This window comes from Rhinatrema bivittatum, chromosome 8 (genome assembly GCF_901001135.1).
Source record: "Rhinatrema bivittatum chromosome 8, aRhiBiv1.1, whole genome shotgun sequence".
NCBI classification, from domain to species: Eukaryota; Metazoa; Chordata; class Amphibia; order Gymnophiona; family Rhinatrematidae; genus Rhinatrema; species Rhinatrema bivittatum.
Genome location: NC_042622.1, coordinates 253,649,953 through 253,665,170, shown reverse-complemented (window position 1 = coordinate 253,665,170; position 15,218 = coordinate 253,649,953). Strand labels below are relative to the sequence as shown.

Here is a 15,218-nt window from a genome sequence, read left to right as displayed (position 1 = left end):
CGGCTCTCAGGTGGGAAGGGATCTTAGTTCATCCATACTTGGACGATTGGCTCATTCGGGCGAAGTCGGAGGAACTTTGCAAGAAGCAGTTTGCTCGGTTTTGCAACGTCTTCACTCTCTCGGATGGGTCGACAATTTTTCCAAAAGCCATTTAGTCCCTTCCCAGGTGCTGGACTGCTTGGGAGCCTGGTTCGACACATCTGTCGGCAAAGTTTTCCTTATGCAGGAGCACATCAACAAGCTGATGTCTCAGATTCACCGTCTATTGGCCCTGCGGTTGCCAAAGGTATGGGATTACTTGCAGGTTCTTGGTTCTATGGCATCTACTCTGGAGTTAGTCCCCTGGGCCTTTGCTCATATGAGACCTTTGCAGAGGGCGTTGCTTTCCCGCTGGGATCCCAAGTCAGAAGAATTCCAGTTACCCTTACTGCTCATGGAACCTGCCAGAGCCAGTCTCAGTTGGTGGTTGGTTCCAGACCACTTACAGCGTGTGGTGGACCTAGAGGAGCCCCAGTGGGTAATTCTAATGACGGATGCCAGCCTCTCCGGTTGGGGGGCAGTTTGCCAATCCCGGTCGGCGCAAGGTCAGTGGACACGTCAGGAGGCGAAGTGGTCCATAAATCGCTTGGAAACAAGAGCAGTACGCCTGGCGCTGCGCAGCTTTCTCCCTCTCGTGCGGCATCACTTGGTGCGGATCTTGTCCGACAATGCGATGACTGTGGCTTACATCAATCGTCAAGGAGGAACAAGAAGTCGTCCGGTGGCCGGGGAGGCGGACAAGCTGATGGTCTGGGTGGAACGCAATCTCGCTCGATTAGCTGCCTCACACATAGCCGAGGTAGACAACATGCAGGCGGAGTTTCTTAGTTGTCAGCAGTTAGACCCCGGAAAGTGGGAGCTATCCGAGGAGGCGATGCAGCTCGTAACTCGTCGGTGGGGTGTGCCTCGTCTGGACTTGATGGCGACTCCGCGGAACACAAAGGCAGCTCATTTCTTCAGTCACAGACGGGAGCAAGGTGCAGAAGGAGTGGATGCTCTGGTTCTTCCATGGTCCCGCGACATTCTGCTTTATGTTTTTCCTCCCTGGCCATTGGTCGGCAAGGTCTTTAGAAGAATAGAGACCCACCCAGGGTCGGTCATCCTCGTAGCCAAGGAATGGTCACAGAGGCTGTGGTTTGTGGATCTGGTCAACTTGGTGGTGGACGGCCCCTTTCGTCTCAGTCATCTTCAGAATCTACTTCGGCAGGGTCCAGTATTTTTCGATCAGGCAGCTCGCTTTTGTCTAGCGGCCTGGCTTATGAAAGGAGGCAGTTGAGAAAGAAGGGTTATCCTGATTCAGTCATTTCCACCCTCCTACAGTCACAAAAGACATCTACTTCAATCACATATGTCCGGGTCTGGAAAGTTTTCGATTCCTGGTGTAACAGCTTGGATGTGTCCCCGCGACAAGCCTCCATTGTTCATATCCTTGCTTTCTTACAAGAAGGCTTGAAAAAAGGCTTAGCATACAGTTCTCTCCGGGTTCAGGTAGCGGCTCTGGGCTGTTTAAGGGGAAAGATTGATGGGGCGTCCCGTGCAGCCCATCCTGACGTAGCACGTTTTCTGAGGGGTGCTAAGCATTTGAACCCCCAGTTTGACCAGTGTGTCCTTCTTGGAGTCTGAATCTGGTTCTCTGGGGGTTGTGTGGACTTCCTTTTGAGCCTCTCAAATGGGCAACTTTAAAAGACCTATCTCTCAAGACGGTCTTTCTAGTGGCTATTTGCTCGGCAAGGTGAATATCTGAGATTCAAGCACTGTCCTGTAGGGAGCCTTTTCTGCGGATTTCTGATTCGGGGGTGTCTCTTCGAACGGTACCCTCCTTTCTACCAAAGGTTGTGTCAGGTTTTCACTTGAATCAGTCGGTGGAGTTGCCGGCTTTTCCAGATTTGGATTCTAATTCTCCCCAGGCTCGCGACTTGCGGAAATTGGATGTCCGACGGATTCTCCTTCGTTATTTGGAGGTGACTAATGCTTTTCGGTTGTTGGACCATGTCTTTGTCTTATGGAGTGGTCATAAAGGACACAAGGCATCCAAAGCTACCATTGCCTGATGGTTGAAGGAAGCTATAGCTTCAGCATATATATGTCATGGACAGACCGTGCCGGAGGGTCTAAAAGCTCATTCGATCAGAGTTCAGGCAGCATCCTGGGCAGAGAGTCGGTTGGTCTCGCCACAAGAAATTTGCAAATCGGCTACTTGAAAGTCTCTGCACATGTTTGCTAAGCATTACCATTTGGTGTTTTGGCGGCAGTGTTCTTCGAGCGGGACTCTCCAGGTCCCACCCCATTTAGGGCAGCTTGGGTACATCCTAGTGGTCTGGACTGATCCGGGTACGTCCAGGGAAAGGAAAATTGGTTCTTACCTGCTAATTTTCGTTCCTGTAGTACCACGGATCAGTCCAGACACCCGCCCAGGGTATTCTGATCTGGAGGAATCTGCCATCTGCTGGAAGGGAGGCATAACCCAGCGGTTTGGACTGATCCGTGGTACTACAGGAATGAAAATTAGCAGGTAAGAACCAATTTTCCTTTCGTAGACAGCAGAATGAGTTAGCCATGACTTGTGGGTAATATCATCTGAGACATCATCTGACAGTGCTGAACGGGACCCTTTTCTTCAGGTTCATAGAGTTTTGCTCTACTGAGCACATGTATGAATTGCCACTCGGACATTACCTCATGTGGCCTCTCAAGTCAGTTTTAGAGCTAAATCTAGCTAGATAGTCGACTCTTCAGGGAGGCAAGTGGATATTCAGCATGGCTAATTCATCCAGCTGTCTTGGGAGAACTGTTTATGGTAATCAAGCTTGCTTTTCCATCAACAAGCAGGGCTGAATTAGCCATGATATGTGGGAAGTCCCAAGCTGAAAAATACAGTGGCGTATTTACTTAAAAAGCAATCCTGACCCCACGATGGAGAGAAGACTACTGGGTGAATAGGCTACACAAAACCGCTTGTTCAGATTCACTGTCACTGCTTGAAAGTCTCATATGATTGAGGTCTCAGAAAGAATGTAGGTAGCATGATGGCTTGATTAACATGGAAAGCTGAACCCACCTTTGATAAAAACTTTGGATGGATGCAGAATACCTTCTACTGTGGAAGAATTGCATATAATGAGAATAGTGAACCAAAGCCTTACTGACATTCTGGCTGATGTGATAGCCACAAGAAATAATACTTTCCATATGAGAAATCTGAGAAAAGCCAATGCCAGTGGTTCAAAGAGCGGCTTCATTACTTGTCCCATGATACATGTGGTTTTACAATTGGAGGTTTAGTATGTCATAGACCTTTCATGAATTTGGACACCAGCAGATATGTGGAAATTAGCATACCCTCAATTTGAATATGGTAGGCTGCTGTGGCACTGAGATGTAGTCTCATTGATAAGGATCCAACGGTCTTAGCACCTTAAGTATCTCTCTTGGTTTGCATTTGAATGGGTCTAAGGAACTTTGTTGTCATCATGTGAAGAACTGTTTACATTTAAATTTATAAGCTCTCCTAGTGGACGGCTTCTTAGTGAATTTTGCAATCAGAGAGCACTCAACTTCCAGACTGTCAAATTGCAGGAAGGTAGGTTCAGATGATACAGACGAGCCTCTTCTTGAGTTAATAAGGATGGATCTGGCCCGAGACGCATTGGAAGGCTGCTGGATAGATGTACTACATAGGCTAACCATACTTGCCTGGGCCACGCTGGAGCAATAAGAATTAGAGGGGCCCAGTCTTTGATCATTTTAAGGTCACCAGTGGAAAAGCGTATGAGATCTGGATTCCAGTTGAGTAGAAAAGAGTCCTGAGCAGATCTGAGTTTGTTGGGAAGAATGGCATATAATCTTCCCACTTTTCTATTTTCCTTCAACGTGAAGAGGTCACTTTGCAGGAAGTCCCCACAGTTTGTTGACCATTTATTGTTGTAGGGACCAATTGTGTGGTCTGAGTATTCTGCTGAGGCAATCTGCTAACATGTTGGAGATCCCTGAAAGGTAGGTTGCTTGCATGACAGCTTGATCTTGGCATGCCCATTCCCATATTTTTATCACCTCCTGGAAAAGAGCCCATGACCCTGTGCTGCGCTGCCTGTTCATATAGAACATGGCTACTTAATTGTCAATTTTAATGAGAATATTCCACCCTTGAGGAGACGTGTAAAATTTGTCAGAATGTATCTGATCGACCTCAGTTCCAGTTGTCTGAAATTGTCTTTCACTAATGACCAAGTGCCTTGAGTTCAAAAAGGACCTGTATGGGTCCTCCAACCCTTTGTGAAGGCATCTGTTGCCAGTATTACTTAGTGAGGATGGAGAGGGTCTCCCTCTTGGAGGATGATGGGTTTAGCCACCAGCATAGATACTACTTCATTTTTTTTAAACTGTCACCTTGGTGGTCAAGGGCTGAGTTAACTGGTATCACTGAGAGCGAAGGCTCCACTGTAGAAGTTGCATGTGAAGGCAAGTTAGTGAAATTATGTGAATCACTGCCAGAATTTACCTGGCCTTTGCTTGACCTGCAGTCAGCAGTCTGTATATCAGGGTCCTGAACGTGTCTGCTCTGATGGGAGGAAAGCTCCTTCTTGTAAAGAATATATCCATGTTCCAATGAATTTGATTTTCTGGGCAGGAATCAGTTGATATTTTGAAAGTCACCAGGAATCCCAACTAGTGTAGTAGTTGAATTGATTTCTGTAGGGAAGTTAGTACACCCTCCCCAGGAAGTCACTGTTATAAACCAGTTGACTAGGTAAGGGAAGACCCAGATTTTCCTGATGACGAAGATATGCTACTACTACAGCTAGGCACTTGGTAAATACCCTATGTGCTACTGATAGACTGAAGGGAAGTACTCGGTACCGATAGTGAGAGGAGTCCAATATAAAGCATAGTTAGTGCCAGTGGGAGGGATGGATGGGTATATGCGCATAAGTATCCTTTAAATCCAGGGCACACATCCACTCTTCCCTCTGGATGAAGGGGAGAATTGTGGGGAGGGAGTTCATCTTGAATCTCTCCAAGAGTATATTCTTGTTGAGGCTTCTTAAATCCAGGATAGGTCTCAATCCCCTGGTTTTTTTTGGGATAAGGAAGTAGTGGGAGTAGAACTCCTGGCCATGCTGATAGAATCTGTTCGACCTGTTGCCTGCTGAATGAGTTGTGACTCCACTTCAGGCAAAGTTGCATTGAGTGAGTGATCCAGATTGAAGGCTGAGCAATGTGGAAGCATGAGAAGCTGGAAGAAATCCAAACAGTATTCAGATTCCGCAATCTTGAGAACCCAGCAATCTTTGGTGATCTTGCGCCATTTCTCTAGGTAGTGCTGGATTCTACTCCTTACCAGAGAAGATGGTTATTGGGTTTGAAAAGTGATCATAAACTTGGTCCAAGCTTCTGTTGGTTGGTGATCCTCGCATTGCCAACTTCGAGCCAGAAGTTATTGCTGTTGTGGAAGTAGTGGCAGAATCCAATACTGCTGAAACTGAAGGGGTGTATCTTTGGAAGTACAACCTTTTAAAAGCATAGTTGGGCCACCTTGAAGTAGACTGTTTCTCCAAGCTTGTGGAGAGGGGCTGTTTAAGTTTGTCCCCAAAGAGATGATCTCCAAGGCAAGGGGCATTCCCTAGTTTGTCGTGAACATCATCACGCAAGCTACTGGCTCTCAGCCAAGCCATCCAGCATACTCCGAATGAATCTGAAAAGTACTGGGCCATTGTATTGAAAGCTTCTAAATGGAACAAAGAAGATGGCATATACACTCCGCCGCATCCAAAAGTGGTTGAGAATATGCAGAACTGCTATCACCAAGCAGAAAGACAGTTTCGATTTTTGCATGCTATCATGAACTGTGCAGAATTTGTGAGCATAAACATGTGCCTGAAACATGGAGCCCGTAAACACCCTTTTGCTAAAATTATTGTTTAGCCTGGGATCCTTCCCTGGTGGAGTATTTGAAAAAAAATCCATGTTTTCTTTGCTCTTTTAATAACTGATTCAACTACAATTGATTGGTGTGGCAGTTGTACTGTTCAAAGCCCAAGCTTCTATATTTGAGGTCTAATTTTCTTGCTACTGGGGCGCAGAAAATTGGATTCTCCCACATTCTTGTTTGCAACTTTTGTGGAATATCATGGACTGGAATGGCTGCAGGCTGTGCTGAAGTGTCCAGAATTATGAGGAGGCTGAAGTTTTTTACGCAAGGATCTTTGTCCTTACGCATATTGACTATGAGCGCCTTGCACAACTTATCCAGAAATCTGGAGTAAGATTAGGTCTTCAGGTGGAGATAAACATTCCGTAGGTTCTGGTAAAGGGTCGGATGGTATTCCCATCAAACCTTTCTCCTAACCTAGAGGGGAGGGAACACTAATCCAGGACCCCAATGATGAAGAAGGTAACTGAAGAGGAGTCCTTGGTTGTCATCCTCTGTCTGGCTAGACTCTGCCGCAAGCAAGTGTTGGGGACTAGAACCACTTTCCAGGAGTTCTGATGGGGCAGCATGCATACTGGGACTTCTTTCTTTGGGAATTATATCTGATATCTTGGAAAAGAGAGGTTGAAGAGCACTCTCCTTCAGGCAAATGCAATATCGATGCACGTTAAATGGGCGCTCATGATTGAGCGCCCACTCCCTTAATGCATGCTGATCCACCTCTCCTGGGCGCCCAATTTAATATTTTAATCGGGTGACACAATAAAAAGGAGGCACTAGGGGAAATTGTGGGCCCCTAGCGCCTCCTCGGCAGCAGGCACCCAGGAGAGGTGGCGATCAGATTAGGAAAATGAACACTCAATCCACAGCCACGGGTTAGGAAAAGGGATGCTTGTTAATTGAGCGTCCCTTTTCCTAACCTGACCACCTGCACGCTGTTTTTTGGGGGGGGGGGTTTTAATTCTCGCAATGATATTAAGTCAGAGTAACCGAAAAAAGGAACAGAAAAGCTGTATTTTCTGTTTTTCTGTAATTTTTGTGGGTTAAAATGTGCGCGTCAGGTGCACATTTTTTTTTTTTTTAATCTGGGGAAACAGATAATAGCCTCAACATGAATTTACATGCGATGAGCGCTATTACCTACACATTTGATCAGATGTGTATTTTGGATGCGCTAACCCCAGTTTTGCATCGGGGGTTATGGACACATGTCCAATCATGTGGCCAGCGCATGGTATTGCATCAACCTTCTTATCTTTAGCTGCCAGAGAGGTAAATAAAATCTTCACCAACTCCGTCACTTGGTCCAAGGGCTGATGTGCCTTCTTCCGGGCATGGGAGGTGGAACATCTTCTTCAGATACTCTGTTGGATTTGAACTGGGCGTTGATTAGATGTGAGAAGCATCAAGAACAAATGGGATCTGGCCTATCTAGGCTGTGGTCTCATTCCAGTAACTTCAGTAGTGAGAACGCATCCGAGATTGGAGGGAGTAAGTGAATCATATTTGATTCTGCCCCCAAATGCATAGTTGTAATTGGTACATTTGCGAATAGCGTCGTTGGAAGCACAATGCCAGATTTTCCAATGATGGAGCAGTCTGTTCGAGGCATCATTAGCATCAAGGCTCGATGTATTTTGTGCTCTGGAGCTCAAGTAAGTAGTGTCAAGACCTTCAATATTGACAGTGCCAAGTATGTCGGCTGCATAGATGGTGCTGAGACTCAATGTTTTTCCAGTGTAGCACCAGGTCTGCAGAGTGGTGCTTCTTCTTAAATGCCTTTTTCTGTTTGCTTGACCTTGAGGACTTAGGCTATTCTGCTGAAGGGGGAGACTTCATTGAGGAGCTCCTGCTCAACTCAGCATTGGGGAAGCCAGACAAGGCTCCAGGAAGAGAACTGACTGCAGCTCTTGAGAGACTTACACAGTTCCTCCATTGTCCAGGCCATGGGCTTTTGCCAGCATGGAAACATCCAGGCACAGTGGTAACAATTTGCATGGTTATGGTTTGGTCCTAGGCAGCAGTAACAGCTGTTGTGTAATGGATACTTTCCTACCTCATATACAGTCCTTGAAGCCATTTATTGTGAGATTTTTGGAGCATATATCTTGTGAAGAAAAGAAAATCTTCTATTATTTTTTATAGCATTGAAAGGTGCTGTTTGTGGGGCTCCCGCGGCAGCAAGGCAACTAGAACTTGAAAAAATTAAGAGTATGAAGAAAAATAAATACAGAAAGATAGGATACATGTCCATGCTGAAGCTCGGATGAAAAAAGACTGAGGAGGATCATGAAGCAATGCCTGAGCAGGAAATCCCACACATGCTCAGTAGAGCAAAAGCTCTGTGAGCTTAGAGAGAAGAGTCAGTTTGGCACCATTAGATGATGTCATCCACATGTCATAGCAAATTCAGCCATGCTTGTAAATAGAGAATTAATTTTTCTCTCATTCTATCAGAAACAACAAAAACTTTTTAACAAAGTACTACCTTAGGTAGCTGAAATTACCTTTTCATCCTGTGGGACATAGATGGTAATAAAAGGATGGCTAATATACTTGCTCACTATGGGGCGGATTTTCAGATCCCTGCTCGCGTAAATCCGCCCAAAACCGGGCGGATTTACGCGAGCAGGGCCCTGCGCGCCGGTAAGCCTATTTTACATAGGCCTACCGGCGCGCGCAGAGCCCCGGGACTCGCGTAAGTCCCGGGGTTTTCGGAGGGGGCGTGTCGGGGGGGCGTGTCGGGGGGCGGGCCCGAACCGCGCGGCATTTTCGGGGCGTGTCGGGAGCATTCCGGGGGCGGGCCCGGGGGCGTGGCTACGGCCCAGGGGCGTGGCTGCGCCCTCCGGACCCGCCCCCAGGTCGCGTCCCGGCGCGCAGGAGGCCCGCTGACGCGCAGGGATTTACGCCTCCCTCCGGGAGGCGTAAATCCCCCAACAAAGGTAAGGGGGGGGGTTTAGACAGGGCCGGGCGGGTGGGTTAGGTAGGGGAAGGGAGGGGAAGGTGAGGGGAGGGCAAAGGAAAGTTCCCTCCGAGGCCGCTCCGATTTCGGAGCGGCCTTGGAGGGAACGGGGGGTAGGCTGCGCACGCCGGCTATACAAAATCCATAGCCTTGCGCGCGCCGATCCAGGTTTTCAGCAGATACGCGCGGCTCCGCGCGTATCTACTAAAATCCAGCGTACTTTTGTTTGCGCCTGGAGCGCAAACAAAAGTAGGCTATTCGCGCTCCTTTTAAAATCCGCCCCTATCTGTAGATCTCCCAGTAGCACCCTCAAGCAGGAATAGGATGGGGCTTTTATAAATGTATATGTGTGTGTGTGTGTGTATTTGTATATGTGTGTGTACCCACACACACACACAATTTGATGTAGGTTTTTGATGTTTTAAGTTACATTTATAAAGTTGACAACTTTTTTCTTTTAGCCATGTTCACTTCTGATTTAAAAAAGAAAAAAAAAACCACCACCACCATTGCTTTATTCTCCAACATGGTGTTATTATCTATTGCACATTGCAGGCATTGTTGGCAGTGATTACATCAATGCTAATTACATTGATGGTTACCGGAAACAGAATGCATACATAGCCACACAGGGAGCACTGCCGGAGACTTTTGGTGATTTCTGGCGCATGGTATGGGAACAGCGCTCGGCTACCATTGTCATGATGACAAAACTGGAGGAGAAGTCACGGGTAAGAGGACTTGGTTGGCGGAGGGGAGAAGAATGTCACTGGTACAAATGAAGTGGGAAGTGAAAACCTAGGTAACAAATCATCATGTATTCACTGCTGTAGATCCCACAGATCATATGTTTACATGAATAAAATTCCTAGTTATTTATTTAAAGGATTTATTACTCGCTCTCCTACCATGGTACTCAAAGGGAGGTACAGGGTTACCAAGTAGTTTATAATCATATGGTAATAGAGATGTGATTTGAGAAAACAATTTAAAATACCTGCCCTACAAGTTAAGTCCCTAATATCCAAGAGCCAGAATTATACTGAAAAAGGTAGAATAGTACCAGAATCCCAAGTGTTTTACATGAGGATGTCAATTTTCAAAGTGATTTACACAGATATAAAACGTTCTCTCCATAGACAAAACAGGAACAATACAGCTATACAAGTCGGCGATGTCATCTGACAGTGCTGAGTTGCAATTCGCTTTCTCAAAGCTCAGAAAAAGCAAAATCAAAAGCCTTTGGGCCGGATTTTAAAAGCCCTACATGTGCCAGGCCTATTTTCAAAAGGCCCAGCGATGCACGTAAAGCCCCAGGATGCGTGTAAGTCCCGGGGTTTAGGGAAGGGGACGGGGCATGGGCAGGAAGGGGCAATCCAGGGGCAGGGTCAGAGGCTCCAGGCACAGCGGCCATTTGCCTCTATGCCAGGGATTGCGAGCTGGCAGTCAGCAAGCACGCAACTTACTTCAGCCCCAGGGCTGAAGTAAGTTTTGTAATAAGACAGAAAAAGGAAAAGGTAGGGGGAAAGGGCGGGGAAGGTAGGGGAAGGGAAGATGGGGTGGGGGGGTAGGGAATGGGGGAAGGCAGTGCGGCTCAGCGCATGAAAGGTGCACAATTGTGCACCCCCTTGCGTGCGCCGACCCCCAATTTTATAACATGTGCGTGCATTTTATAAAATCGGGCGTACATGTGCGCGCGCCGGGTAGTGGGCACACGTACGCGCCGGGTAGTGGGCACACATGTACGCGCCGGGTAGTGGGCACACATGTACGCCACACGCACGCCTTTTAAAATCTACCCCTTTCTGAGCATGTGCGAGAGTTCCCATGCTGTTGTCACTATGGACATCCCTCAATTTTTTTTTGGCCTTGCAAACAGTGGTTTCTGCTCTCAGCTATAGTGAAAGTTTTAGAAGGTTTTTTTGACAGTTTTTCTAGTCATATTTCATTCTTTTCTTCTTTTTGAAGTGCTAGTGTCTTAAAAAAAAATTAGATTATTTTTTATTTCTACTTCAAAATGTCTCCAAGATCTTCAAGGGTAGGTAGAAAGTCATTCAAGCTTCTAATGCCACCATAAGATGGCAAGTCAGAATTTATATGACCTTTGTTCCAGGTGCCTGAGTCCTGACAACAAAAGAATCAATTGCAGCCCCTGTGGAAGATTGTCATATTGGGCTCTCACATACCAAGATATGAAGCTTAAGTATGAGCTTTCATATCCTTCTGATAGGGGAAGATTGGCTCAAATGAGCCATCTAGGAAGAACTATGGCCCCAGCTCTGTCAACAAAGTTGAAGAAGCACCGCATTGAAGAAACGATGCAGAGCACAGCACCGCAGCCTCCTCTCAGAGCCAACAGATCAGTGTTTTCCAATGGATCTTACTCGGCATTGACATCTACGGTGTTGAAGAAAGTCATTGGTGCAAATAATGTTTCTCAGCACAGACAGGTTTTTTTCTTCACCTAGAGATCAACACAGATTTTAGTCCTAGAATCTATTTCTTCTTCAAGAAAGACATATGACCAAATTTCACTTCCTCCTGGAAGCAGGAATACTGGAATGTCATTCTTTTGTAGAGAAATTATTGTCTGACATTGTCAAATCTTATATGATTGAAAAGCCATCAGTTTCACTCACATCTAAATCTATTCCATAGTGATTAGCTGTCAAACTTCAAACTCAATTGTCAGTAATATCTTATTAGAAGCAGCCAAAGGACAAATTTCCTCTCTCCTTTTCCTTAATGTACAAGGCCTCACAAAAGGAATCTCCTGAGTTCCTCTCTGATTTGGAGGACTCGTAAGTTCCTATGACTCTTCATCTTGAATCCATGCAGCATCCTTCATTGGAACCAGCCAGGAGTTCCTCATCGCTAGAAGGCATGTCTTATCTGGCCCTTTTACAAAAGATGGCTGACTGCATTCCCTATAAAATTAGAGGGAGATTACCAACAGTCAAAATAATTTCAAGGTGTCTTGAAATGTATTCAGCCTCCAAAGAAAATAGAGGCTGTTCCAAGTCACAAAGCTTTGCAGGATTTACAAGCTAAGATATGGAAGACACCTCTTTCCAGTCTTCTGGTGGCTTAAAACATTGATTTGAAATACAGAGTGTGAGTTGCCCAGGTCATAAAAAAGTGCAATTTCCACACAATTCCTTAGTTGTAGAATCAATAATGAAGAAAGAAAAGAAATCAAAACATTTCTAGCACCAGCTCCAGGGAAATAATCCAAATTTGACTGCACTGGTAAGAAAGTGCATGAAGTATGTAACTCTACAATCCAGACTGCCGGTACACCAATTTGAAATGATACTAATATATATATATATATACACACACATATATACACATACATACACGCACACATTACAAAAGATAAAAGAAATTATTCAGTCTGCTCACCAAGATCAGTCAAATTTCAGTACTTATTCAAGAAGCTAATTCACAAAACATATTATAAGATCTATATATCATCATCATAATCATCATCTATTTATTTATGATATGCTTATGCACCAAGAAAGCTCAAAATGAGTTACAATTACCAGTATATATGACTCCTTTGCTACAGCATCAAGATCATCAACCATAGTTATAGCAATAAAGATAAGAGCATTGCTTAGAGCTTTTGGACTAAGGGAGTGTTGCGCTCGGGGGTGGGCCCTTGTCCTAGGGCAGGGATGGAATGGCTCCTGAAAGGGAACAGGAGGTAACTGCCCCCAGGGGGTGGAGCACTGGAGGAGACAGAGGCTAGGATGAGCTTCACCACTGGAAGCCCGAGGTCCCCCCAGGAGGAGCCCGTAGGGACCCAGTGCGCTTGGACTTAGGTGGGCCTCGCAGGGTCTCCTGGGAGATTGGAAGTCCGGCGTGCCCATAGACACAGAAGGAGCACGGTCAGGTTCGAGCTAGAACAGGGAGAACCAGAACAGAGTTGGAGAAGGCAAGGAGAGGAACAGAGCCAGAATCTGGAGACAAGGTCAGGCATGCAAAGGTCAAGATCAGAAATCAGTCCGAGGAGTAGTCAACGAAGCAGGGGTCAGATATTGGAGGGCAGATGAAGTCAGAGACAGGCAGAGGTCTAGAGGCAGGCGGCAGTCAGGCGAGCAGGTCTGGAGCAGGCTAAGGTCTTGAGGCAGGTGGCAGACAGGCGAGCAGGTCAGGAGCAGGTTGAGTTCTTGAGGCAGGTGGCAGACAGGCAGGTCAGGAAGAAGCTGTGGTCTTGAGGCAGGCAGACAGGCAGGTCAGGAACTAGCTGAGGTCATCGGCAGGGAGGCAGGTGGGTCAGGAGCAAGCCGAAGTCAGTACCAGTAAGTCAGTCTGAGGGTACTACCTGGGTAGACAGACAGACGAACACAGGAACAGGAAGGACTCAGGAACGAGGATGCAGGAACAGGTCAGGAATGGAACTTGAACAGAAGGATCATGGAACGATACTAGGAACAAGCAGGAACAAGCGCAAAGTCAATCTAGCATACAAGCCGACCCGATTGCCAAGGCAAGAAAGTGGAGACAGTAACTTCCTTATATTGCTAGATCAATCAGGGCGCGCCGTGGAGCCAAGACTCGCCCTCGGCCTACAAGTGTCCGGGCAGTCCGCGCACACGTAAGGCGTGGCTAGCATGGCAGAGGATGCCAAACCTCGGCATGAGGCCTGGCGTACAGTGGAAGACCCGGCGACTGCTGCTGCGGGACGCCATAGCCTAGCAAGGCTAGCAATTACCACGAGGGAGGTCATCCCGGGGTCCACTGAGGAACTATGCAGGTGAGTGGTCCCGTGTGCGGGATGGCCGCGGGCGGGGCACGTAACAGTACCCCCCCTTCTAGTTCTCCCCTTACGCGGCTGTGGTTTCTCAGGGTGCATTCTATGGAAGGTCCTCAAAAGATCCTTATCGAGAATGTTTTGGGATGGTTCCCATGAATTCTCCTCGGCCCCATAGCCCTCCCAGGCTAAGAGATATTCCCATTTGCCTCGGCATCGCCAGACGTCGAGGACCTCTTACTTACCTGAAGAGACGTGTCTGGTTCTGCAGCGACACGCAGAGCAGGAGCGTCTTTGCAAGAAGGCCAGGAGACAACGAATGGCTTCAACAGGGACACGTGGAACGTGTTGTGGATACCCAATGAACGAGGTAACGAGTTGATACGAAACAGCTCCCACTCTTCTGATTACCGGAAATGGTCCTATGTATTTTGGAGCCAGACGGTAACCTTAGGTGAATGAGTCGAGCACTCAACCATACTTTCTGGCCTGGAGCAGGTCGACTATGAAGATCAGAAGTGCGTTTGGCGCATTCTGCAGCTTGTGCCAGTCACTCCTTTACTCGGGTCCACATGTGGCGAATAGTTTGAGCCATGGATTGAGCCGCTAGAGACTGAACCATCAGAGGTACAGGAAGAGGCAGTCGGGGCTGCCGTCCGAAGACTACTGCAAACGGAGTTGTGTCGGTGGCTGCTGCGACATGAGTGTTGTGCAACAGCTCGGCCCATGGGAAGAGCTCCAACCAATTACCTTTCTGATCATTAACATAGGAACGTAGAAATGTCTTCAAGGTCCGATTGGTTCTCTCGGCCTGCCCATTGGCCTGAGGATGGTAGGCTGACGTATAATTCAGGGTAATATTGATCTTTTGACACAAGGAATGCCAATACTTGGCGGCAAACTGTGGTCCCCGGTTGGATACAGTCTCCTTGGGGAGCCCGTGAAGACGAAAGAGATTCTTCAGAAAAAGTCTGGCAAGTTCCGGGGCTGAAGGAAGACCCGGCAGGGGGATAAAGTGTCCCATTTTCGAGAAGCGGTCGATGATGACCCATATCACCGTGTTATTCTGGGAAGCAGGCAGATCCGTAATGAAGTCTGTAGAAATGCTGGACCACGGCTCAGTAGGTGCTGGGAGAGGTTGAAGCAAGCCCCAAGGCTTCCCCGTAGGTGGTTTTTGCTGAGCACAAGTGGGACATAAGTCCACGTAGTTTTGGGAGTCTTGCACCATAGTAGGCCACCAGTAATGCCTTCTCGGCATCTCCAAGGCCTGGGCACGACCGGGGTGGCCGGCCAGTTTGGAATCGTGAGCCCACCTTAAAACACACTCACATAACTGGCGGGGAACGACGGTCTTCCCAACTGGGACTGTGGTAGTTGCAGCCAGGGAAATACAAGCAGGGTCAATAATGAAGCTGGGAACTTCCGGAACGTTCTCCAGCTCAAAAGATCTGGAGGGCACATCAGCGTGCAAGTTCTTAGAACCAGGACGGAAGCAAAGGTTAAAGTCAAACCTCTTGAAGAACAAA

General features: G+C 47.2%; 1 protein-coding gene across 26 annotated transcripts in view; it reads left to right on the top strand.

Moving 5' to 3' along the window:
• The window catches only part of PTPRS (protein tyrosine phosphatase receptor type S), a 568,002-nt gene that overhangs the window by 515,992 nt on the left and 36,792 nt on the right, over positions 1 to 15,218 (top strand). For all 26 annotated transcript variants that reach the window (XM_029614603.1, XM_029614614.1, XM_029614622.1 and 23 more), the window contains one exon: positions 9,486 to 9,661. In XM_029614603.1, coding sequence (XP_029470463.1) covers positions 9,486 to 9,661 — 176 coding nt within the window. The remainder of the gene's footprint in view (positions 1 to 9,485; positions 9,662 to 15,218) is intronic.